The sequence below is a fragment of the Pieris rapae genome, chromosome 21 (assembly GCF_905147795.1).
Source record: "Pieris rapae chromosome 21, ilPieRapa1.1, whole genome shotgun sequence".
NCBI classification, from domain to species: domain Eukaryota; kingdom Metazoa; phylum Arthropoda; class Insecta; order Lepidoptera; family Pieridae; genus Pieris; species Pieris rapae.
This window is the reverse complement of record NC_059529.1, coordinates 7,394,896-7,420,599: the sequence shown is the minus strand read 5'-3', so window position 1 is coordinate 7,420,599 and position 25,704 is coordinate 7,394,896. Positions and strand designations below refer to the sequence as shown.

Here is a 25,704-nt window from a genome sequence, read left to right as displayed (position 1 = left end):
CATTTCTATTCATCCCTGTTCTAATCCCGATAACCTTATCAAAACTCACAAAAAAATTTACACGACTTTGAACTTAGTTACGATTGACCTTCTATTACTAAGATATTATGCTGAACATAGCTTAGCGCTTTACCTAGTAAGCCTAACTTATATAAGTACATTGACCCGAAATTACTGAAGATTAATCAGCTGTATAAACGAAACATGCATTTTGATTTTAATATGTAAACAACCTATGTGTTATACAAGCATTAAATTTAACTGCAATCCAACCAAAGAACCCAATAAAACCGAAAAACCAATAAAACATATTCAATACATTTAACAAAGTTCGCCCTAATTTGGTGTTGTGTGTATGTTGGGGTATGCTCATGATGCAGGTGATTTGAATTTAAGAAAAATCTGCTTGATCATACATGATAACGTCCCTTTTATTGAAGTAAGAGATAAGGTAAATTGTGTAGCCAAATACGCCACATTTATTCCGTGCCCTCTTCTACGTTAGGGTTTACTATATTTATTTTATTACATATTAACTCGGCAGCTGCCTATTTCAAACGGTCGCATTTAATCTAAATTATTAGTTTCACAGTTAAATAGATTCCCATAAACGTTATTCACCAAATATACTTATATGACCCATAAATAAGAGTTTATAAAGAGGCAAGTACAATACAATACTTCGTAGATAAATGCTAAACCGGTTTTGATGCGACCGAAAGCCAGTTCAAGCGGTTGAGGAATTTTGAATGTTCGTCTCAAAAGTCCTATGATTGTTTGTTTTTATTATTTAGTTTGTATGCGACTGCCACACGAATTTTGTGTCTTAGGATACGTAATATAACACAACATAACGCGTACATACTTATGTTTAATGATGTTTAAAGCTCTTTTGAGATAAGTATGTACGATATGTACTAGACTTCTCGCTATGTTTTCCTTCAGCAAATGACCAATATTACGACATATATAAAAACTCAAGAATAAATATTTAATCAAGTTTGATTTTGGCTTTAGCCAGCTCAGCTGTGCGCCAACGGTCTTTCTTTCAATGTGTGAAGGAAATCATCTGGAGGAAACCGACATGTCTTGACCCAATCTACGGCGTATTGGCAAAGGTTGATCACCTACTTGCCTATTAGATTGAATAATAAGAAAGAGAAAAAAAGAGATCTGATGCTGAGACCTAAGGAGGTTGTAGCAAGACTGTGTTTTTTTATTTGACGGCACTTGGCATTACAAAGTTTAACAATACGGTAAAAGGGCAAGGATCTTTCTCATTATCAATCTCAAACGGATGTGCAAGGCAAACATTTGCTAATACAACACGAGATTTTTAAATCACCCGCTAAAATAATTTGATATTTATTATATATATTATTAACAAATATTCCTTTTTACATTACAACTTTAATATATTACCATGGGCTTGTTTTAATGTTTTATTCTGACCTTAGAAGTTGCAATGCCTTTTTGAATTAATTATACGCCTTAACATTTATAATACTAATCAATCATATAATTGTACACCCACATAGTTTTTGATTGAAATTAAAACGGCTACTCATAATTTATGTACGCAATATATATATCTTATGCTAATAAATTATATGATATATTTTATATAGCATAATATATATGTTGCATATGTATACACTATATTCATTTTAGAATTTCATTCTTGATAATTATTATACCCGGGACTCCAGTTTATTTAAAAACCGAGTGGCAAGACGCACTTTTTAACTATATTCAAAAAATATTAAAAGCCTACATCACTATGTCTAGGCTCTGAACAAAACCCAACTACGATTCACTTCTACTAAGAACCTAATATCTGAATCTGGCCAGAAAATATTTGCAATCCTGTTAATCTTTTTAATTGTTTATTGAGCAGTGTTGCCTAGTGGCTTTAGCGTGCGACTCTCATATCTGAGGTCGTAGGTTCGATCCCCGGCAGTGCACCAATGGACTTTCATTATATCTATGTGCTATATATGTTTCTTTCTATGTGCGCATTTAACATTTGCTCTAACGCCGAAGGAAAACATCGTGAGAAAACCGACATGTCTTAGACCCAAATCGACGACGTGTCAGGCACTGGAGGCTGATCACCTGCTTGCCTATTATATTTAAAAATGATCATGAAACAGATTCAGAAATCTGGAGCAAAGACCTAAAAAAGGTTGTAGCGCCACTGATTTTTTTTAAATATATTCTCATTTTCCTAACAAATTCTCCAAAGTTACGTCATCAAAGAATTTCATACACTTCCAGTCAATCTCATGTAATTACTGCAAGTCATGACTCTAGTCACGTCGCGGAAAATAATTAACCACTTATCTCTAATCCACATAAAATCCTAGAAATACGATGACGATATGTCGATGCAATATAGATGCAATTCCAACATTTCTATACCCCAGAGCTGGTGCTTTCCTCAACAAAGGTCAAAGGTTCTTTTCATTAATTATTTTATTTTTACTATGACTCTTAATGCAAGTCAAAATAAAATTGGAATAGCCTTTGTTAAATTAAGCTTAAACAGTTACTTCATAGAGATGAACCTATATCTTCCAAGAAGTTACAGAACATCTTCTTTAAAAGATATATAGACTTTAGTCAGAGTCTATAAAATTCGGAAGGTGGTTCTGCTTCAACCCAAACATACAACGACCACTATTGAAGCTATCTCAGAAATGTTTTAAAGGAGTTTTAAGAATATCCATAGTTATTCTTAATACTCCTTTGAAACATCAACAAAGCTAGAACATGCATCATGAGCACATCCGCATTTGGTATTACTTAAATAAATGTATTTAATCATTTGTATTGTTTTCCTATCGTAGTTTGAACTTTTTTGTTTTATTATGTATTCCATCTTCACCTATATCTTTAGTATAATTTTTTTGTTATATATAATGTATGTTAGCTGTCTTCTTTAATGGGCAGCTCATGTCTGAGCTTCGTCAACAAGAAAGCACCTGGAGCAGACTATCTGCTTCCACCGGATTCTGTCTAGCGCCTCTCTGATGACAGCGTAAAGTTTTGAGGACGATGAGTCTTTCACATGATCCATTTGGTTTGGTTTTCCATCTGGTTGGTGAACGGCCACGTGCTCGTGACCGTGATATGACCACGTGCTGTGACCACGTGCTGTGACCACGTGCAGTGACCACGTGCGTGACCACGACTCGTGATGTTACCAACCAAGATCAGTTTCTCCAAGTGCCCATCGCCTCTGCGCATGTTATATGAAATGCATAGGTAACGAATTGGAGACAATGATATCTTTTGGTGTAACATAGCATTATGAGTCATCACATGATATATTATTACCTAATTACTTTAGCCACGCATGTCAACCATAAAAACATTGAATGCATTTTTTTATAAAACAAATCGACACAATTATCTTCCATTGTTTCCGTGCTTCCATTTTAACATATGACTCACAACGTTAATATAATGTACGTGTCGCACGACATGTTATATAACATTATGTTCGCGACATTGGTCAAAATATATCCAAATAGTTGATTCCATAATATTTTGCTCTTTTTGAAAAATATTTAGAAAAATAATTTTTTAATTATTTATTTACCTTCGTTGCATGTTTTCGAGCGATCTCCAAACAAACACTCTGAGCATAAAGTTTCAATTAATAAGCGAGCCCAAGAAGTGCGAAACAAAATCTAATATACATATATAAAATAACTCGACCGATTCTTATGAATTTTTTATGCATATTCAGTATGTCTGAGAATCGGTTCAAACAAAAAGTGAAAAACCCCTAAACTGTTATTTTTTAGACAATTTTTTGTTTTTTTTATGATACAGCATACAAAAATACATACCTACAAACCTTAATTTCTCTACCCAATTTTATTTTTTATTTGTTAATTGAAAACTTATAATTGAACACAAACAAACTTATAATAAAAAAAACTTCACAAAAATCTAAAAAGTTTTCACTCCGAAAAACCGAACCATAACAAAATTGTAGGCTAAATATCACATTAAGGGGAAACGAAGTACGCGGGGGTAGCTAGTGAGATATACAATCGCTTAAACATAAAGATTGGACAGACATAAGCAACTAAAACTTAAAAATGACAGTAAAATGTACATATTTTTTTTTATAGAACAGGTGGCAAACGAGCAGGAGGTTCATCTGTTGTTAAGTGATAAGTGCCGCCCATGGACACTCAATGCCAGAGGGCTCACGAGTGAGTAATCGGCCATTTAAGAATTGCTACGCTCTTTTCTTGAAGGACCCCAAGTCGAATTGGTTCGGAAATACTTCAGTCGGCAGCTGGTTCCATAAAGTGGTGGTGCGCGGCAAAAACTGCCTTGAAAAACGTTCAGTTGTGGAACGGCGGACGTCGAGGTGATACGGGAAAATTAATAAATAACGTTCAAATAAATATTTAGGTATTTTACGTTCCAAAACTCAATTCATACAAACGAAAAAAAACTCTACATTCATAAAAAAAACTTATTTCCATTCAAAAAATCTATTTTAAAACATTAATATACCATTACTAATTGACCATTACGTTTATCATTATTAACAATCAATTTTATACATATAAATATATAACACTGAATTAGTTTCTAACAAATTAGGAAAATAAATCATTATCAGTGAAGGTTATTTCGGTTGCTATGCGGAGATGTGGTAGTCACGATTTTTAAACGTTAGTTTAACCAAGAAATCTTATTCGCAAATTTCAGCAAATTCGAATAATTACCAGACAAAATTAATTTATTAATTTTTCGCGGACAAAATAAAGAAAGAAAGAAAGAACTTTATTAGACACAAAATACATGAATGTTTCTATGAAGTAGAGTGCACTGGCCCCAATATATATTATTATTTTATATATAAATAAATAATACTTTAATAAAAGAAATAAATAAAACAATTAGTCCGGCAACTAAAAGGGGGAACGGAACGCTGCCAGTATCTTCGCAACTACTTAAAAGAAAAAATCAAATAAATCTTGCCTAAAGGGACTAATTTCAATATATTTTTGAAGGCTTATTGTTTTAGATTTAAAGAATGTTGTTTTAACGTTGCTTAATTAGTGTAATGCTCGTAAATTAATTTTCGGAAATCTTTATTAAGGCTATCATTAATTCTCTACCGTAAGTAAACAAAAACACACAGACAAAATAACAATAATCAAAGAGAAAAAGTCAAATAAAATATATAATAATGAAAGATATATAAGTTTTTTTTCTTTTCCCATTCGGTTCGTCTCAAGTATGTAATGCGTGTGTGTTGTATATATGTACTATATGTACCTATATTTTTGGCTGTACCAGAAAATAACCTGTAATTGTATAGGAAAAATACCTTTTGTATGGCACTGCAATAATTTGCCAAAAAAAAAAACTTCCTACTAGAGTTTTCAAAATCAACCGTCTATCACTTCTGGAAAACGTGTACATACACGTACATACATACATATATACATTTAATGATTATTTGCGTAAAACATTACAATTAATATTAATTTGATAACGTTATAATATATTTTAATAATGTTATATTTTATCACTACAAATAATATAAGAATGTATATAAAAATATGACTCATAATGTATGTAACTTCTATATAAAATACCGTTTAAAACAGATTTGCACTCCATTATGTGTGGCAGAATATGCTAACTTAGATTGTACCATCGTAACATTTTTTATTCTATATTCTTGCAAATATATTATTATTATAAGTACTTATAATTACTTTAATTTATAAATCGTATTATTCGCATATTTATGCAATATTCGAATAATTACATAATTAATTTACTTTATAAGGAAATGCCGCTAAAATTAACGCTATCGTTGGGACCCAAGTTTTTACATAAATTTAAGTATCTAATTACATAACAGCAATGTTGAGTACATATACATATATATATCGTAATATATCAGACCATAGCTATGTAAAATCGCTTGCTTAATTAAAATTTGATGAAATTAATCATTACAAAATATTCCACTTTTTTTAACATTTAACACTGAAATATCAGGAAAAAGGGTTGGATCGCAATCAGTAGCATGTTTTGTGTTTATTACTCTTATATCACTTTCGTATTTAAACGTAACAAATATCTTATCAAGGAATAGGTATGAAGAAAATACCGTATCCTTACTTTTATTATGAAAATAATTCTTCCAATTTTTTTAACCATTATATTATAAACTTATAACCACATATACAATTTAACTAAAATAACATATAACGTATTAAATCAATGGTAAGACACGATGGGTGACATTCAGCAACTGAGTGTTTTTAAGTTTTTGCCACAACCACCACCACTATGTGGAACCAATTCGACTTAAGCACCTTCAAGAAAACAGCCAACAAATTCTTAAAAAAAGGCCGCCAACACAGTCGTGTCTATGGGCAGCTGCATCACTTAACATCAGATGAGCCTCTAAAAAATCTAAACTTGGCGGACTACACCCATACGTTAAAATACATTACATATTGATATACTAGAGAGAGAGAGAGAGAGAGAGATATATATATATATATCTTAGAGCCCATTTCTTTCTTAGTAATACTATTAGGTCTCAGTAAATCTTTAATGGAAACGGATGAACGAACACTAAAGTAAAATATACACGCCAACCGCGGTTGGTGAAGTCTGGTTGGATAGGCCATACCTGGATCTAATCCAGGAGGCACTGGAAAATGTGGAATGTCACGATAGTGGATTAAGCAAGACACGTATGTCAGATATCAATTGGGAAAAGGTGTGTTGATATAAATAAACAAATCTGCTACATTAATTATTGATGCAGCATTTTTACACATAACATCAAATCAAAAGTCTCTCGCGTTAGCTGGTCAAAATGGCGAACAGAGAACTGTCAAATCACAAGCCACTGATAAATAAAAACAACTCACCCTATCATGAAACTTCGTGGAGTCGTACTTCCTCTCGCTGCAGAGGTTATAAATCTTGTAGTGGTCCTTGTGCATCTGCTCCAGAAACCTGTACACCTCATCAATGTGATTCCGGTAAACGCCCTCCAACTTCTCCGCTGGGAAACCCATGGCTATCAGCCTGTCTGTTATATCTGATTGTGCATTAAGGAAACAAATTGTCCACATATAAAATACAGCGTTCATAGAGTGTACATAAAGATAACATATTTAATACATATATATAATACATACTTATATACCTGTATTTCAGGAGCCTTTGTCTTCCCAGTTTACAGTGTAGGAATATGTGTGCGTATACAATGGGTTTTGCATTGGACTACATGTCATCTTTTTAATATGATTAATAATATCCTAAGACTAAAATATTTAGGACAAAATTGTAACTATAACAATTATAACCATATGGTCTAGATTGTCTCATTGAAATAAAGTAAATATTAATTTATATAGATTAATATTTACTTTATCAATTTTATAAATATACTTAATAGTTATGTATAAGACAGCAGCAGAATGGCAAATACAAATCGAATGTTTATAAGGTATGGTAGGTATATAGAACCGGTGACCTCTCGCTCAATAAATAGAGGTACACTGCTACAGGCACCAAACTTTTAGAATTTGTTTTAATTATCTGTTTAAAAAATTCTTATTAAGTATTAGTGTATGAAAATACATTTTTATGTACTTTAATTTGTTTGATCGTTTCAAATCATTTACAGTACATAATATAAAATTTCTCTTTCAGCTCAGCATACTGATGCTGCCCACTTTTTATACAATAGGGGGGCAAACGAGCGGGATGCCAAAGGGCAGCCATCGCAGCCCATAGACACCGTGTTTTTGTGGGTGCGTTGCCGGCCTTTGAGGGAGGAGTACACAGGAATTTTGAATACTACCCTACTCACCCAGTCCGACAGTGTTCGCACCACTTTATTATTAAATAAATAAATAAATACTTACAGTCAAATTACGTCGTTAAGCTGTCATATTTACAATATAGTAATTATACAATTGCAAAGTATTTCAAGGTTTCGTAATGAGTATAACTCTTTGATAACTCGTATTAATCTCGTTCGCCTCGCTCTTCACAAAAATTCACAACTCTAGGACAACGATAATAGTCTGTAGTCGTTAGATGTGTTTTTAGCTATTATAACACAAGAGTTGCTTGCTATATTGTTAGTTATGAGATTTAGGAATATATGTTTAATTTTTTAAATGTTTTTATGTAGAATAGTTGGTGTGCGAATTATTTTGGAATTCTATCGTAGTAGTAGTTACTGTTAAGATAGAAAAATGTAGTGAAATAAATAAATAAATAAATAAAAATGTATAGTACAGTTTAGATTGAGGACTCCCTAGTCAAACACCTGTGACGAAAGCATCATATTTTTTTTATAGAACAGGGGGCAAACGGGCAGGAAGCTCACCTGATATTATGTGATACTGCCGCCCATGGACACTCTCAATGCCAGAGGGCTCGCGAGTGCGTTGCCGGCCTTTTATATATACTTAATTTACAGTTTTGATTTTGAATATAACTCAAACTTTATTCATATATATAACTAAGTTTACTCTAATGAAAGTCAACAGAGAAGATGTAAAATTGATTATACAAGTAAATTTACATTTACTACAAATTCGCAAGTCAAGAGCGAGAAAGAGGAACTGGTAAGAAACTCCACTCTTTTTAATCGCCAAGCTTTCAGTTATAGAAATTGTTTAAACTGGAGCAAATCAATCCCAATGATTAGAATCATTCAAATATTTGTCAAATTTATAAAAAGCATATAGTTTACCTTTAAATAGTTTTGAATTTCAAGGCTAGAGCGTAAGTACCAATTCTTAAAAAGCCGGCAACGCACTCGCGAGCCCTCTGGGACTGAGAGTCCATGTGCATCACTTAACAATAGGTGAGCATACTGCCTGTTTGCCCTATGTTCGGGAAAAAAAAAGTACCGGTGATATGTGAATGGCAGCCTATTTGAGTCGGAGGTAGGTTTTAGCTGTTTAAAGAGCTGTAGCGAAACCTACAAATACGGTTAGTGATTGCAACAGCGTTTTACCCTGAAACGTGCTAACCAAGTTGATCCGACCTTAGCCACGGGGGCCTTCGGATGGATCAGTCAGTCTTCTTTTACAACAATCTATGTCATATATGGGCAACCACCGTAAAAAAAATATTTCATAGGTACCTATAAATCTAAAGATAACACAAAAATAATAACACGAAATAGTGGTCACTGTGACCACGCACGCTGTAAAGCAGGCGAAACGTCGGTTAAATTTAAAATTATGTTAAAATAATTATAAATTTAAATACAATAATACATTACTTTAATCCGTAAAAAAGTGTTTTTCTTTAAATGTGTAAAATCTAAAGAAAAACACTTTTAATTAGATACTCTTTTTTAGTATCTTAACTTAGGTCTACTTGTAGTTAGATACTAAAAAAGTCTTACCTAGAAAAATAAAATTTTCCGCAGCTTAAAAAATTCTCAAGAATATTGATTTATGCGTTAGGCAGTATTTATAAATACGAACAGTTCTTTTTATTTATGAGATTTAATAAAGTTGCCCATACCTGATCTATGTAAGGGTTTTCCGACTATGATTTCCCTCACCATAGCGAGTGTTAAATTCCACATAAAATTACATAATTATTTCTTGATCGTTACCAAAATCTTCTAAATTTCTAGTCAAGCCCGTATTCCATAGATCTTTCAAATCAAAATCATTTATTCATTTAGGTAACACAATGTAAACTTATGAACGTCAAAAAATACATATAAAACTAGATTTGAGTTTTAGTTTCATAATAGAATGTTACCTAGTACATGAATATTTAATATCAAGATTCGTTTCGCAAAGTTTTTCTATGTTAATCGCTCGGGGATCGTTGTGAAATATATAAAATAAAATTATTTCACTTATATGAGATATTTGTTTTATAATGCATATTCTACCTCGAACAAAGGGAGATACAAAAAAGATATGTCTCTGCCGGAAAGGCCCACCCGGGAAGAGAAAGAGAGGGCTGACGAAATGAAAGAAGTCGGTGGAGTACCAGAAAAATTCAATTGACCAAGATAGAGAGATTAAAAGTTTTTTGTAAAAAATTGGTAAAGTATAAATATTATGAATGAATATTAATGTACTTATATGCTTTCTGTTTCATATATAGTATTTTGTTTATCAAAGTCATCTGTTTTGCTATGTTCATTATCTAAGTGTTTGGTTTTATAATATGGATATGTAGCCGTCTTCCTTACAATTTTTTTATTATCATCATCTTGATTTTTTTATAATCAGTCCAGTAGTTTACGTTCAATCATGTTTGTGGGTGTGTTACATGCATGTATCAGTGACTAATTAGTTGGTGCAATAAATGAATAGATTCCAAAAAATAATATTAGTCTAGACTACGGTACAGGAAGGATTGTTTCATGGAGTTGCAAATTACAACTGTCTATTAAAAATAATTATAGAATTAATCTCTTAGACACATTATAAGAAACCTATTAAAATTTCAAATAAAAATGCATTCTTAATTAAGACGAGGATTATAATTAAGTTTTTCCTAGCAAGACCTCGTCACGTTTCTACGATTAAAAGGAAAAACTACACATAAATTCACACGTTACAAGAATGAAAGAAACCCCGTAACCATAGCAACACTGTATCTCTAATCCGCGATTTATAATACTGACGCGTACAAAGGCAAGTGTTTGCAAAGTTTTTGTGCATTGGTATCTCATATTCAAATCATGTAAATAACGTATAATGATTTGTAAAAAGATACATTTTAAGTACCGCAAAATATAAATTTTGTAAAATTAGAAGCATTTACTTAATATGAATAAATTATTTTGAATTTGAATTTTCAAAGAATTTACAACGGCGTTTTCACACATATCATATTATACAAAAATAACAATATAATTGATTGCCATTATATACATGTAATAAAATTATATTAAATTAAATGTGTATTAATTATAATTATTATTATCCACATTAAATTAAATTGAGGAATATATCCAAGTTTAATGGCCATCACGTAGAATTTTTTAAGAAAACGTATCACAGACTCACATAATATAATATGCCCCATGCCCAAACATAAACTTACCCAGCAAAATTAATCGTATTAATTATTAAGTTCGGTTTCCGATCAGTCACCGTCTGATTCATTTAACATTCGACCCACTTATTCATAATTCATATTGAAACAGGCGTACAGCAATCCCGCCTATAACCCAGACCGCGTTATAGGAAATCGCGTTGTAAGTGTATTCTCGTCAAACCGTTTTTTTAACACAAAAACTAAGAACACTAATTTAATACAATTTAATTTTATAACACAGTTGAAACAAGTGCAAATGTACGTAAAACTATAGACTTGACAAATCATTATAACTACAGAAACATAACTTGGCTCTTTTATCTCTGCCTTTTAATACATTTAAGAACTATATTCAAGAAAAGCTGTGTAAAAAGGCTCACTATTAAGGTAACGATTATCTAGCTAATAAAAGAGCCTGGGACTAGTCCCAGGCATTTTAAAAGAGTACCAATAGTTGTTTACGCCGGCTTTTTCTCTCAGCCTGTCTTCTTTGCCGATGAGTAGGGATGCCCATTCAAATTCAAAAAAAATAATGACGTAGAATAAGTTATACCTGTATCTTATATTTCAAAATAAATAAATATGTTATTTTGAATAGCCGAGTTATGGGGGAGACGAATAACGTGTTATACTCAACTCATCTAGACTAATATCAAAAAATTTCTTAACGATTCGAAAAATGCGTTTCAAATTTCATATATAATTATTTGTATCGTATCGTTGCAGATTAATACAATTTCCTTGCAAACAAAAATAAAATCAAAAGAGGGGCGTAGAGTTCCTTGCCATACCCGTGTCTACTTCCTGATTTGGGAACTGGTCAATTTTTAGTATCACCTCCGACGCGTCATGAACCAGGTGTTCCACCTTGCCGTTAAAGAATTACTTTTTACTGTAACTGTAGTTAGTTAGCTTCCCATTGGAATCTCTAATCACCTGACACTCTCAATGAGTCACCCATGGAAGATATTTGTAAATTAATAATAACGCTATTTTTCTTATAAGTTGTTTCTAAACAAAAATTCAGCATATATATATTTAAGACGTTATAATTACTTATTAAATAATTTATATTCTTTGCATAAATTATACACGTGCGGAGCCGAAATCTGATAACAAAAAATGTGATGGCAGATCTTTCATTGCATCTTTTGTTTACAGTTACTCAATGATTTCCGGGCGGCTTATCTCTATTCAAACTGGACATAAACCCATCTGAATATAGTATACAAATATCAATTCCACAAGTATGCCCCGAGGGGCAGGTATACATTGATATGTATACACATGATTGTGGAACATGGTGTAATGGTTGCAGCTCCTTACAAACGTTTACAAAAAAAACTTGGCGATTAAAAAGAGTGGCGCAGAGTTTATTGCCAGTTCTTCTTGCTCTGCGCCCTTGATTAGAAGACTGGCAGTAAATCTTTAAAAAAAGAAGCATTTAATGAATATTTTTTTAACGTACATAAGTGTACATTGTGTTGCCTATATGAATAAATGATTTTTGACTTTGACAAGACATGAACATCACGTCATCAGGCGCAGAAGGATGACGACGGAGATTAGTCTTTTAGTGTTTATTTAACAGCACCCACAGCTCAAGTCTAAGACGTGTCAACATGTGAAAAACCAAGGTTTCATCATTTACATGATCATCACGATTTTTATTCACTGTAACAAGAGCGTAACAGAAGCGAGGCGACGGACCTACACTTGCCTATGACTACAGAATTGTATAGTCATATATATTTACTTCCTATATAATATATTCCTATTTGTTGCTTTTTTTAATTTTATTCCTTTGTTTTTCTTTTAAATGTAACTTTGTCTTTTAACGCTTGTTTTCTGATTTTTATTTAATCTGTGTAATCTGTTTTGGCTTTGTGTATTGTATTTGTATTTTGTATAATAATTTGTATTAAGTAGCTGTTAGATTACTTATAATTAAATAAATAATTCCTGCTTCCAACATTTCACACGCTTCTACTGTGTTAGCATTGCATCATAGAATACCATTGTACCTTCGAATTGTATTTTAATAGAAACTTTAAAAAGGCCTTTAAAAGTTAAATATAGTCGATAAAAATCAGGAAAGACCGACGCCGAAACAGCACAGTTGGCAACTTGGCAAGGGACATTAATTTTAGATGTTTAAATTTGGTTAAAATATTAAAATGTATTCGTGCCAAAGTATGCGAGAAACATAAGGTCTCATGAGAGATATTCCCACGTAGTTGCATTTTTTATTTTACTTTTACTAATAATAAAACTAGGGAAATTTTAAACTTGAAATGACGAGAATCTCTTCGTGGTACAAACTGTCCCAGGTCCTACAAGGTTTTGCCGCATTTCAAAACAACACTGACCAGAACGAACAAAACTCCACCAATCTTGATAAAATCAGATAGAACCTTACATTAATTTTAATATTACAAGTTTAATTATATATCAAGACTCGCTTGCCTACCATACGCCCACAATGCATCACGCACTCTGCCATTACTCAAATCGATATAACTCCGAACGTGGCATCGTGGTAGAATACCATGTAAACAAATTACATTCACACACAAATTTAATTAATATATATAAACCTGTTCTAAATGTCTACCCATAAATCTAAATTTATATCTAAGTCCTGGCTGGATATTTATTTTGTTAAAGAAGTTATGGTATCGCAGATGTAGATACTTTACTCTGTTGCCAATAGTTTAATAGGTATTATGTTTTTTTTAATATTCTATAGCCCATCTTCATCAAGGATAATTTAGGTAAAATAAATAATTAAACAATGATTTGACAGACCCCCAGGGCGTTTTTATTGTATTTACTGTACCCTATACCTAGCTCCGAAGATGATTTCTATTTCTAATTCATGCTATCAATTAAACTGAGATAAGCCTCAATTCGTTGATTGTATGATTCTTAAGGCTTCTCGCGCACAAGTTATGAAATAGTCATCAGCTACACGTTAAATTTCAATTCCCCCCCCCTCTCTCTCTTTTTGTTCACAAAAATAAGCGAAGCTCACAAAAATAATAGGACAACAAGGATGTGCCGTGGAAGACGCCGGTCACCTACCTTGGGGTCACCATCGACCAGAATCTGACCATGCGGCACCACGTCAAGAGGATCGTAGGAAGAGCGAAGGGGGTGTCGAGCAAACTCCGCCCCCTATTCACCGGCAACATACCAATCCGCACCAAGCTCGCGCTGTACAAGCAGTACGTGCGCCCACATCTCACGTACGCGGCGCCGGCGTGGTACTCCTACACTAAGGAGGCCCACCGGCAGAGACTGCGCGCCGTGCAGAACACATGCCTGAGGCGCGCAGTGGGGGCCCCCCGCTACGTGAGAAACGCCACCATAGCGCGAGACCTGCGGATGGAGTCCATCGACGAGTTCGTCGCGCGACTCGCGAAGGGGATGTTCGATCGAGCGGATGGCTCTCAGCATCCCCATCTCCAAAACATCGCGCCATGGCACTCCAGGCCGCCAGATCGCCTGCGGTATCCGCGTGAGCTGCTCTCCGCGGATGCCGATACCACCGGACATGACACCAGGGCAGCAGCCGCGGCTTCGACCGCTGGTCGCCTCGCTGGGCCTCCCCCGGGGCAACCGGGGGTCTCACCCGGCGGAGCTTGACCGCGAGCCGCGCAGCGCGCTGCCCGATACCACCGATCACGACACCAGGGTCAAGTCGAGATTACTCCTTGACCCCACACTACCACCGGACTGACACCCCGGACAAGACCCCATCGGCTGCGCGCAGCGAGTCGAGCCATTGTTCCTCGCGCGCAGCAGCCCCCACCAAGGGCTAGTAGCCCGCCCCCGTACCGCCCTGTATCAGCAGGGCGCGAACAAACAAACCACCCGATAGAGTCTCATGCTCGAGCGGGTTAAAGCATCCCCCTTGCGAGGGAGGATGTAACTATTACAAGTCAAATAGGACAACAAATAATAGTCTAAATTACAATATAATTCTTTTTTTTTCTGTTATTTTATATATATACATAATTCTACCGCACGTGTGTATGTCATTGAACTCCGGTGGCCCCCTGCACGGTTTAAATTCACAAACTAATAAATTAAAAAATTAACTATAAATATTGTTAATCAACTCGCATTAATTCAAAATAAAGAATAATAAAATTATTAATTTAATAACATTATTTGTCTTTCATTTCATACATTATTAAAATATCGTAATCGCTTAAAATATCATGTCTGTTGCCGGACTCATTATTAATTGTTATACCATGTGTACGCACACCCTAACAGTTTAATTAAGAACTCGCTCGCACAGTATGTAAATCATGACTGTTGCCATGCAAGTTTCATTTCACTAGTACCACGACCTTGAGTGTTTGCGAAGCTTTATTCAACACAGTACGCGATAGGAAGGCGTTTCTCAATATTAATGCTAACACACTATGCATGAACCATAATGACCTGGCAATACAACCTTCTTAGACTTCAGATTTCTGTATGCTGTATGCTGTATTCCTGATCATCATTTGTCAATTTTATAGGGAATCACTTTTTAAGTTTAAGGCATGCCCGTTTCCTCTAGGACCTGATTAGGACTTAGGCTAATTAGCTGCAGCCTAGGGCGCGACGTACTAGGGACGCGCTGAAATCGCGTCCTCGCTAGATAGATCCTACGCATCATCCTGTGTAGTAGACCGAGAAAAAACAGTAAATGAACTATAACCTGGATCTAAAAGCAGATGGGAGATTTTAATATATACATGAAGAATGGACAGTACAAAGTCTGTGAAAAAATCGAAAAAAAATCAAGGTAAAGATACCAAAATAGATGAGTGTTACCATCTGCAGCTGTAAAGGTCTTTTTCAGCACTAAAAAGAGTTAAAAGATAGCTATTTAGTTAGTAAGTTAGCGGTAAGCCCAGGGCGGTCAATTCTTAAATGGTCGGCAACGCACTCGCGAGCCCTCTGGCATTGAGAGTGTCCATGGGCGGCGGTATCACTTAACATCAGGTGAGTCTCCTGCCCGTTTGCCCCCTGTTCTGTTATACAAAACTAAAGGAAAATGTGACTGTGAAGAGCTATTCAATTATTTGGAATTTGATTTTCATTTTTTCACTGTTTTTAAAATATACTGATTCCTTAACAATTATTTACTAGTAAGTAGTATCTTCCTAAAACAATGTTTTAAAAGGAAAAAGTATATGTTTCATTGAGTAAGGATTTTAGAAAGGCTTTGGTGGGGTCAACTGGGGTGATGGACTGTGTTTATCACTATTAGTATATCAAGTGAAGAGCTCATAACGAGGCAAATGCGTTGCTAAGGTAAACGAAACAAAATTCCCCCTCATCAATAAATTAATATTAAACAAATGTATATATTTAAATATAAAAACATTCATAGTTTAAGTATCCTTAATAGACGTAATCGTACGTAATAAACAAGCGAATTTTTAATTTGCTATAATTTCAATGCGATAAGTCATGGGCGGAAGATCGGCCCCCAAGACACTTTTTGGGTCGCAGAACCAACGGGGTAAGTTAGGTGTATATTTGACTTTCTTTAAATAAAAACCCAAAAACGCCGCCTCACTGTGAGCAAAGTAGCGGTGCGTTGGCCGTAAATATTCAAGTTGGATGACTTATTTCTAGCACCGAGTTCGTTAGCGAACAATTTTTTATTGTTAGAACCTTCGGATTACGATTTATACACTTAAATCTTACATATACAGAAAACATTAGTTATTAACAATAGCAGAATTTTAATGTAGATACTTTTACATTTAAATTTCTCTTTCAATCTTGTTTTATGTATGTGTGCCCTTTTTTGGCTAAGGCCTGATCTAAATAACCTCTGACATAAAATTCCTCTCTGCATTGCACCACTCTCTTCACTGTGCCACTCTCTAGTCTCTGCCGTGCACCAGCTGCTAATTCTTTAACTTGGTTTATCCACCTTCTAAGTTGTCTATCTCTTCTTCGATTGCTGTACCTTGGCCAACCTCCAGTAATGGAGTGGCACTTGAAGAAGAAGTACCTTGGGCACCAATTTAGTACTTTTATGTTCCTCTTGCCATGTGCCCCGCCCATTTTTCCAAAACCCAGTATGACTGTCACGTACATCTGTATATATAGAACCGAAAAAAGACTCAGAACTTCCTACTTGATGTAACTGTGACACCGACATGGTCAATTCCAATACCACAGGTCTCAAGAGTATTTTGCAGGCCTTTTAAGAATTGGTACGTATCTTGAAGTGTTTCGAATGAACCTACACCGATCAGTTTAGACTTTTGCACTAAAGCAATCTCAAGGGCTACCGCAAAGGTTTACAAAAGGGTTGTCGCAAGGAAGGTTTTTTCATTATACAAAAAACTAATTAGATATCATGTCCAAGATATGTATATAGAACGACGAGCCTGCCGGGAAACCTTGTGCAAAAACGAATAACTTATAACTCATTAATTCACCGTTATCTACATTGATAATACAATATTATTTAAATTAACCCAATACAGGTTAAACCAGTAAGCAAATATAATATTGAAATATTTCCCTCTTCACACACACACTTCCTTTATATGCAGACGTGGTCAGCAAGCATCTGGAGCGGACAATCTGTTTCCATCTGTTTCTGTCCAGCGTCACTTATGACAGTGTTGTGGACGATGAGTCGTTCACTTGATCGGTCTTTTATAACACCAATTCTTAATAGGCCGACAACGCACTTGTGAGCCTTTTGGAAATGTCAGTTTTCCATGGGCGGCGAAGCGGTATCATTTTACATCAGATGAGCATCCTGCCAGTTTGCTTCCTATTACATAAAAAAACTAGTTGGTGAAAGATCACGTGATCTTTTGCCTTTAGTGTAAACACGATCAGTTTCTCCAAGTTCTCATCGCCTGTGCCCATAGTATGGCCGAAATGAGATACTATCCGCTGTTTATAGCCAGGCGAAAGAAATATAAACTGATTTTCACAAACTAAATCTATTCCTTTGTTATTTACACAATTATGTTATCTGTCTTTCGTTGAGAAGCCAATTATCATATTTCCCAAATTCTTAATTTTTTAAGCTTTCAGAATACATTTTTCACCTAACAACATTTGGTAGCTTTTGTAATTTGTTTAAAGTCGCTAAGTTTATTCAAATTAAAACCGTTTTTACAATTATAACTACATGCGCCTACGCGGAAACTGGGTCGCGCTGTCAAAACGCGTAATAAAGTAGCTAAAATATGTCCAAAATTTACGATCTAATATTAACGAACGCACTATGCATACAAATCGACTTATTAAAGAACTAACAAGAGGGATACTAATGCTTCGAGTTTCCTACCTATAAACGTATTTTAACTGTAAACAGTATTTTTAATTAAAAATCTCAAAATTCAATGCGCAACAGTAGATGTCAATCTTCTTGTTGATTTTAGTTTTTTTAATGTTGTTCATTTTAAGAGACCTATGACTCCAACCAAAAGTTTATACATATAGTGTATCTATATATGAAATGCAATGACATACGGGAGTCAAACTTAGCGCTAAGTCTCAACTTTGCGGGTTAGGATATCTGGGAAAAGAACCGGCGTGGCAGTCATGGGAACTAATATCATTTCATTCACTCACAAGTATATAATTTTTTTTAATATTCAGGATCAAAACTGTCGAACTATAATGACGCCAGTGTTGTCAACATATATATAATGGCGGTTCTCATTTACACTGGTAATGAACCGGAAGAGGCGTACAATAAAATTTAATCTATAAAAAAAGTATAATGGTTTTAATAACTGGTTTAAAGGTTGGTTGGTCTACCCGAGGTGGTGGGTAAATCACTTGGATCTGGTAATCAATATTTTTTCTTTTTTTTTTGTTTCACTAGGGTTGCCTGGCGATAAGGCCGCCCGTTGCATTCCTTTAATTATTAATATATAATATAAATTTGTTTGTATTGATTTTTTATAATGCAACGAAGTGTGAATATATAAATAAGTAAATAAAATATACTTCTATTGCTACCAGACTAGTTCAATCATATAAACCAAAGCTCGCTACTCTTAAAGCATCAATTAAACTAAAAAAATCTGAACACCTGATAGGACCTTAGGTCAAGCCTGGTTGCCATGGAGACATCGCCACACCTTCGTAATAGACAAGGACGCGCATGACGCAAGGGCAAGTGGCGAGTTGCCACACACGTCGAGTGTAAATTGACACTAAAGAAAAAATCATCACAGAAATAAATCACATACAATTTATTGTCGGTGACATAAAGTTGAAGTACGTCCAATTTCTCTGCATGTGAAGCATTCATTATACGGACCAATATGGACAAGTGCTGAATTTTGCTTTTTGACATCACTTTTAATTAAACAATTTAATCAAACTATTATAATAGTTGTTATAAGAGTATATATATCTAATAAGCGAGCGATAAGGCCGCCAGTTGCTTTTCATTAAATTATGTTTTTTTTTTTTTCTTTTCTTTTATGTAATGCAACGAAGTGTAAATAAATAAATAAATAATAACAATTTCAAAACTTTAAAAACTAAAACACATTATTAAAAGGAGTCCCTTTAGGCAGGGTTCCAAAGATACTGGCAGCGGTGATACAGATGACAGAAGAGGCTGGCTACCCTTTGAATAGCTAGACTAATTCTTTGTCCGAGGTAGCTGCCAGCTCTTCGGTCTCCTGTGATGTCCAACCTTTTTGTTATATCCATAAAAAAGCCTTATATCGCTAGGACCACACAGACCAAGGGTCCGACACCGAATGGGACATAATCATATTCGTAGCTTAGACCCCTGTATTTGCAGGCTTTAGCTTTTTCAGCCGCTTCGATAATTGCTATTACATTAAAGTTGTTTCGTACTTTAACGTCCACCTATCATACATATTATTAATTATAAACGCAATGTCTAAGGCCCAAACCCAATAACCTATGTCAATCCATTTTTGACCATAGAGATAGACATCTTAAACCAAATATTTATAAAAGTGTGACAATAACCAATCGACGAATTATAATATCCATCTGTCGATATAAGCTATCCATAGTAGGTCGGACCGGTGTATGAGGACAGACCATTATATGAACATAACAGTTCAACTGTGCCAATATCCTATCTTAAGATTTTAACTTACTTACTTAATAATTTAAATGCTATTTGATATATTTTAAACATAGATATGTATATTTAAATATTATTTGTACGGTTTTATTTGTTTTTAAATATTGATCAAATATGAGTTTAAAGAGCGAAGAGATTACTTTCTAACCATAACCAAAAATGGATTGCCTTCATAGGGTTTGGATTGGGTTATTGGAATGCATATAGGACATCGATCGACTGTCACCGTCTGATCTCAGATTGTATTCAATTAATTGTGGATTAATTATTGAGTTCGGGGGTAGGGCGAAATATTATAAATATGGAATAATATATCTGTATTGGTGATTTATTATAACTCAGTATATAAATCAAATACCTAAAGTACTTACGAATGTAAACGTGACCTTATTCAAAGCTCAATGACGCAGATCGTGCAACTTAGTTGAGTAACAACAGGTGGAGATTCAAATTTATTTTGAACAATAAATACATAGTATGGAAGAAAGTTTTCAGTGTATGCCTAAACTTAAACTAAAAAATACAGAACGATGTACTGTATGTATTTCATCACAATCGGACTAACCATTAAATACAGTCTCAGTTACAGAGCGATAAATGCTTTGTTAAAATTGTACGTAACGCAAGCTTTAATTTTTTAGAAAGCAAAAGAATCGAACGTGCATCAGCATTTTTCACGCGAGTCGTTTTTCGAGCTATATTCCTAAGAGAAAGTTGTTCTACTAGTCAAACTGACCTCTTCCCCTTAAGGCTTCTATCGCTCCACTAGATATTTGTATAGCTACAATCTTATATGACCCGGTGTCTTTAAAAGAATTCAAGGCAACATTTGTTTGAAACACAAAAGTTATAAGGACTTACGAATTGAATACAAAGCGAGGTATCAATTTAAAATTGACCTTAATACAAAAATTGTCCAGATAAATAATTCAAAAATCGAACACAAGTGGATTTTACAGTAGTACAAAAATCGTAGATTTTCTGATTCGTCTATGTAAATAATTCAAAAATCGAACACAAGTTGGATTTTACCGTAGTATACCTAATAATCGCAGATTTTTTTACTGATTTTTCTAGATAAATAATTCAAAAGTCGAACGCAAGTTGATTTAAGAGTAGTACGAAAATCGCAGATTTTACAACTGAGTTATAATAATCGAAATATTAACCCAATATGTATTTAGAACTCAACACGAAAATTAACTTTTAATTTACGATACAGAATAATACGTTTTTAATTGATATTTAATTGGTTTATTACTCTCGCAGTACAGATTACTTGAGGCAATTAACGCTCGGGTTCTAAAAAGTACCATTTGTAATTACAACGACTGGTAGGTAGTTCTATAGAAAGCGCTTATGACCACGACTTTTTTCATTAACGACACATTGTGTAAATAAAAAGGAATATTTATGTTCGCTAACATAATATGAAAGCAAAGTCGAAGTTATTTCTTTATTAAAAAATAGAACATATTAAAATAGTCACTCAAATTTTTTTTAAATTATAATAAAGCTTTTCCAACGTCTAAAATATCATAATAATTTAGTGGTACTTTATATCGGATAGGGCAAAACATTTTTTTTAATATATATAAATTTTTAGGGTTTTACGAGTATTTCCAAATCTTTATCTATACTAATATAATAAAGCTAAAGAGTTTGATACTACTTATTACAGTTTCTACTAGTTAGATTTATTAAAGTATAGAATAGCCAAGTGTACCATCACCCTACAAATAATTACATCAATGTTTTAATGAATCGCGGCCCCTCTTTAAGGTTTTGACCTTATCAACTAAACAATGGAGCCGAATTATGGGCAGAGACAATAGACCTGCCTTAAACGCATGGTCACCATATACACAGACAGAACTACTTAGCCGATTAAAATTTCATTTGGATTATCGGAGTCGGCCAAGCGTGATTTGTAATCCTATAAATTATACCATTTAAGCATTAAGTTAGAAAAAGTCGAAGCGAAGGTTAAAGTTGTTAAACTACAATGTGGAAAATTGTTTATGGAAATGCGTTGAGTACTGTTTGAAGATTAGGCTTAATTTTTAGTTAATTAGGCACATCTGACGTACAGTGCCAGCCACGGACAGTATTGCCTTATAGGCTTATAGGAATTGGTACGCTATTCTTGAACTATTAAAAAAAAACAAGGTCTTGGCCACACATTGCTGTATCTGTTTCATGATCATTTTTTAAATCTAGTAGGCAAGTAGGTGATCGGCCTCCAGTGCCTGACACACGTCGTCGACATTTTGGGTGTAAGACGTGTCAGTTTCCTCACAATGTTTTCCTTCACCGTTCGAGCAAATGTCAAATGCGCACATAGAAAGAAAGTCCATTGGTGCACAGCCGGGGATCGAAGCTACGACCTCAGGGATGAGAGTCGCACGCTGAAGCCACTAGGCTAACACAGCTCCTTATTAAAATAGAACACTCTAATATTTTAAATACGAATAAAAAACGGAACCGGGAATAGTGTTATAATGTATGTAAAATGTAAATGTTTAAACACAAGTGTCAAGTAAGCTTAAAATAGTAATGCTTAACGACTGCCTCGGATCATTTGTTATAATTTCAAATCTATTTCTCATTACAATGCACATTAAAACGCTAACAATGCGACCTATTTGTTATACGCTTTCAGACAGCATGGCAACGCTGAGCGGACAGTTTCAAATGTCACTATCGACTCATATGCTGCGTATAAACAAAAATGGTATTTCCTTATTAAATAATTATCATTATCAATACGATAACTTATAAATCCCATTTGAGCGAAGGGTGACTGACCGCCGCGTGTGCTGATAATTTGTCACTGCATTTGTTCGCGCGAAACACACTTCCTATTATTTTAAATTAATACCCATTTATACTCTTGCAATTAATATTTTTATGTGTTATTCAAATAAGGTTTTTCTTGCCACGGGCATTATTTATGATCTATTTAAATCTGACATGGCTAGTTAATTTATTTTATTTCTACTTATTACTACTTATTTATTTTATTCATTAAAATATTTTTCACTAAATTGAAAAGTGCAGAATACTGAATATTATGATCGATATCTTTCTACTGGATATCTATACAATATAAAATATTTAATATTATATTTATAATATAAATGTATTCAAGTCCTAAACCAACCAAAAAATCATATATTAATACAACATAGCAACTAGATAAGATACTAAAAAGATTTTTAGATCCCCATATAACACATGTAATGTGAAGTGTGTAGATAAGCTATAAATCAATATCATAGAAGTTGTGGTAGCTTACAAAAATAGTTCATATTAAAATAGTCATCCGAAATTGAAAATATAACAAGTTTAAATTAAAATGATATCATAATTATATTTTACATCAACAATTTACTTGGTTTAGTTTGAATTGGTTTGAAGTCTATCTGGAATTTTTTTACAGAACTAGAAAATTGAGGAGACAGTGTCATAAAATTTATTTGCTTAAGATCAGTATAATGCCAAATTATTTAACATATTTAACATATAAAAGTGTTACAATTACTGTAAAACAATTTATACTGATTAGTTTAGTTTCATAAACAATGAAAAGTTTTGAATCATTATGATCAAAAGATAGAGATGTCTCTGTATTGGGTAGTTAACATAATAGAGTTAGATATTGTACAATTATGAGGCGATTAAAAATGTTTTCATATTTAAATCCTACCTAAATTTGTAAGGTCTTTGTATTATTAATAAAAATATGTTCTAAGTTTTTGAGTTTTATATTTTATATAATATTGAATGAAGCATTTACTATGTATCAGCTACAGCAAACATAGGTATAGTTTAAATAAAAATATTGATGTTAATTGAACAGTTTAAAATTATAAAACCACTTTATTTATTATAGTTTTAAAGTACATAGTTTAGAAGTTATTGTTTTTTTTTAATAGTAAAATAATAGTTATAATAAAAAACTTGTTTCCATGTCCCTATGTAGGATTTTCTAAGTATTTATGTATAATTCAGTAAGAATGATGAGAAAATGTATCTCTACAATGTTTAACCACTTTATAATAAATGTTTGGACTAACTTAGTTATCTTTGAAGTACTAACTAAATAAAACTTGACATTGAGTTGTTAATAACACCCTGGAATTATATAAATACTCAAGAGAAGTTATCTTTAGATCCACATGATTATCAGTTGCTTTGTTAGTGCTGTACATACTTCCCATGTATATAAATATAGGTTATGTGTCTTGTTGCTATGCAAGATATCTTTCACCTACATACCTATACACTGGATATAGTAACATTCATACAAACTAGTTGTAGTTTTCAAATGTTTAACATACTTGTTTTGGCATAATGCAATGGTCTCCATCAATACTTTTAAATGACTTGACAAGTTTTTAGTGATATGTTTACTTGTATATAAGATAAATTTCATAACATATCAATGTATAACCTCAACTAGACAAAATTGTTACTACCTATATTGACTTATAGGTTATACTTTGTCCTTGAGTAAAAAACTATCCTAGCAGGTTCTACTACTTGTGTCTCTATGAAATCCAGTTAGGAGATAAAAAGTGGACTCACCTCTGGTTGGCAACACACACTAACATATAATTACCACTCAGAAAAGGATACAAGCTAAGTCCAAATTGAAGCCATCTTTCATATATCGTTTCCGGCGCTTGCTGACCATGTTTTTCAGAGGGTTCGTCATCTTGATGTTCGAAATGGAGTTGGCCATGGCTCGTAACAAGGCGCGCCGGGGGAGACGCTCAGCCGCCGCGCCCTTAGCAGGCCCGACCGCGCCCGGCACCCAACGCTTTTCGGGTGCCTTTCGCTCACGGCGCCGGCAGCTCAGGCATGCACCCATAAAACGTCCGCAGCTCGCATGGGGCCGGCGGAGCGCGAGCGAACACTGCGCCCGTCCGATCAGCTCGCGCCCGCCATGCCTCCCGCCGCCGTTCTCCACTCTTCACTGCCACTCCGAGCACAGGACACTCCACACCACACCGAGGACACAACGCACCACTCACTCATATAGCATAAGTATTGGCTACTCCACGCCCGCAGCCCGCCACTCGTCGCACCCACTATTGACGCGAATTACAGCTCGACTCGATTTATCTCGCACAAATGGCGTCCATTCTGCGATCGCGCTAGATCCTAGACCTCGAGTCCTCGACCGACGAGAAATAGTTGCACAAGAAAGAAAGATGGTTATGAATTGATGGCTGAAAGTCTGAACGCCCTCTCATTCGCTCTCTGCACGTTCACGCTCGTACGACAGAGATAAAACACAACCTTAATTTCTAGCAGTGGCTAGCTAGCTCTCTTTGTTCATTTTAGTTTCCAATTTCTTCCAAGAGATGTCACGCCAAACGCAGGTATTTGTAACTACTCAATTAATATTTATGCTTATTTATTTAAGCAAATCAAATTTAAAACTTATTATTTACTTTCTTACGCAACAA

At 34.2% G+C, this 25,704-nt stretch overlaps 1 protein-coding gene across 3 annotated transcripts in view; it reads right to left on the bottom strand.

Moving 5' to 3' along the window:
- LOC110993954 (phosphatidylinositol 3,4,5-trisphosphate 3-phosphatase and dual-specificity protein phosphatase PTEN) overlaps positions 1–25,704 on the bottom strand; it is a 54,416-nt gene extending 28,712 nt beyond the window's left edge. The window contains exons 1-2 of one of the 3 annotated variants that reach the window (XM_022260393.2): positions 24,869–25,704; positions 6,933–7,105 (exon numbers count right to left, since the gene is read on the bottom strand). In XM_022260393.2, the coding sequence (XP_022116085.2) occupies positions 6,933–7,105; positions 24,869–25,103 (408 nt within the window). In that variant the 5' untranslated portion in view covers positions 25,104–25,704. The remainder of the gene's footprint in view (positions 1–6,932; positions 7,106–24,868) is intronic. The other 2 variants (XM_022260394.2, XM_022260395.2) reach the window with 2 other exon arrangements.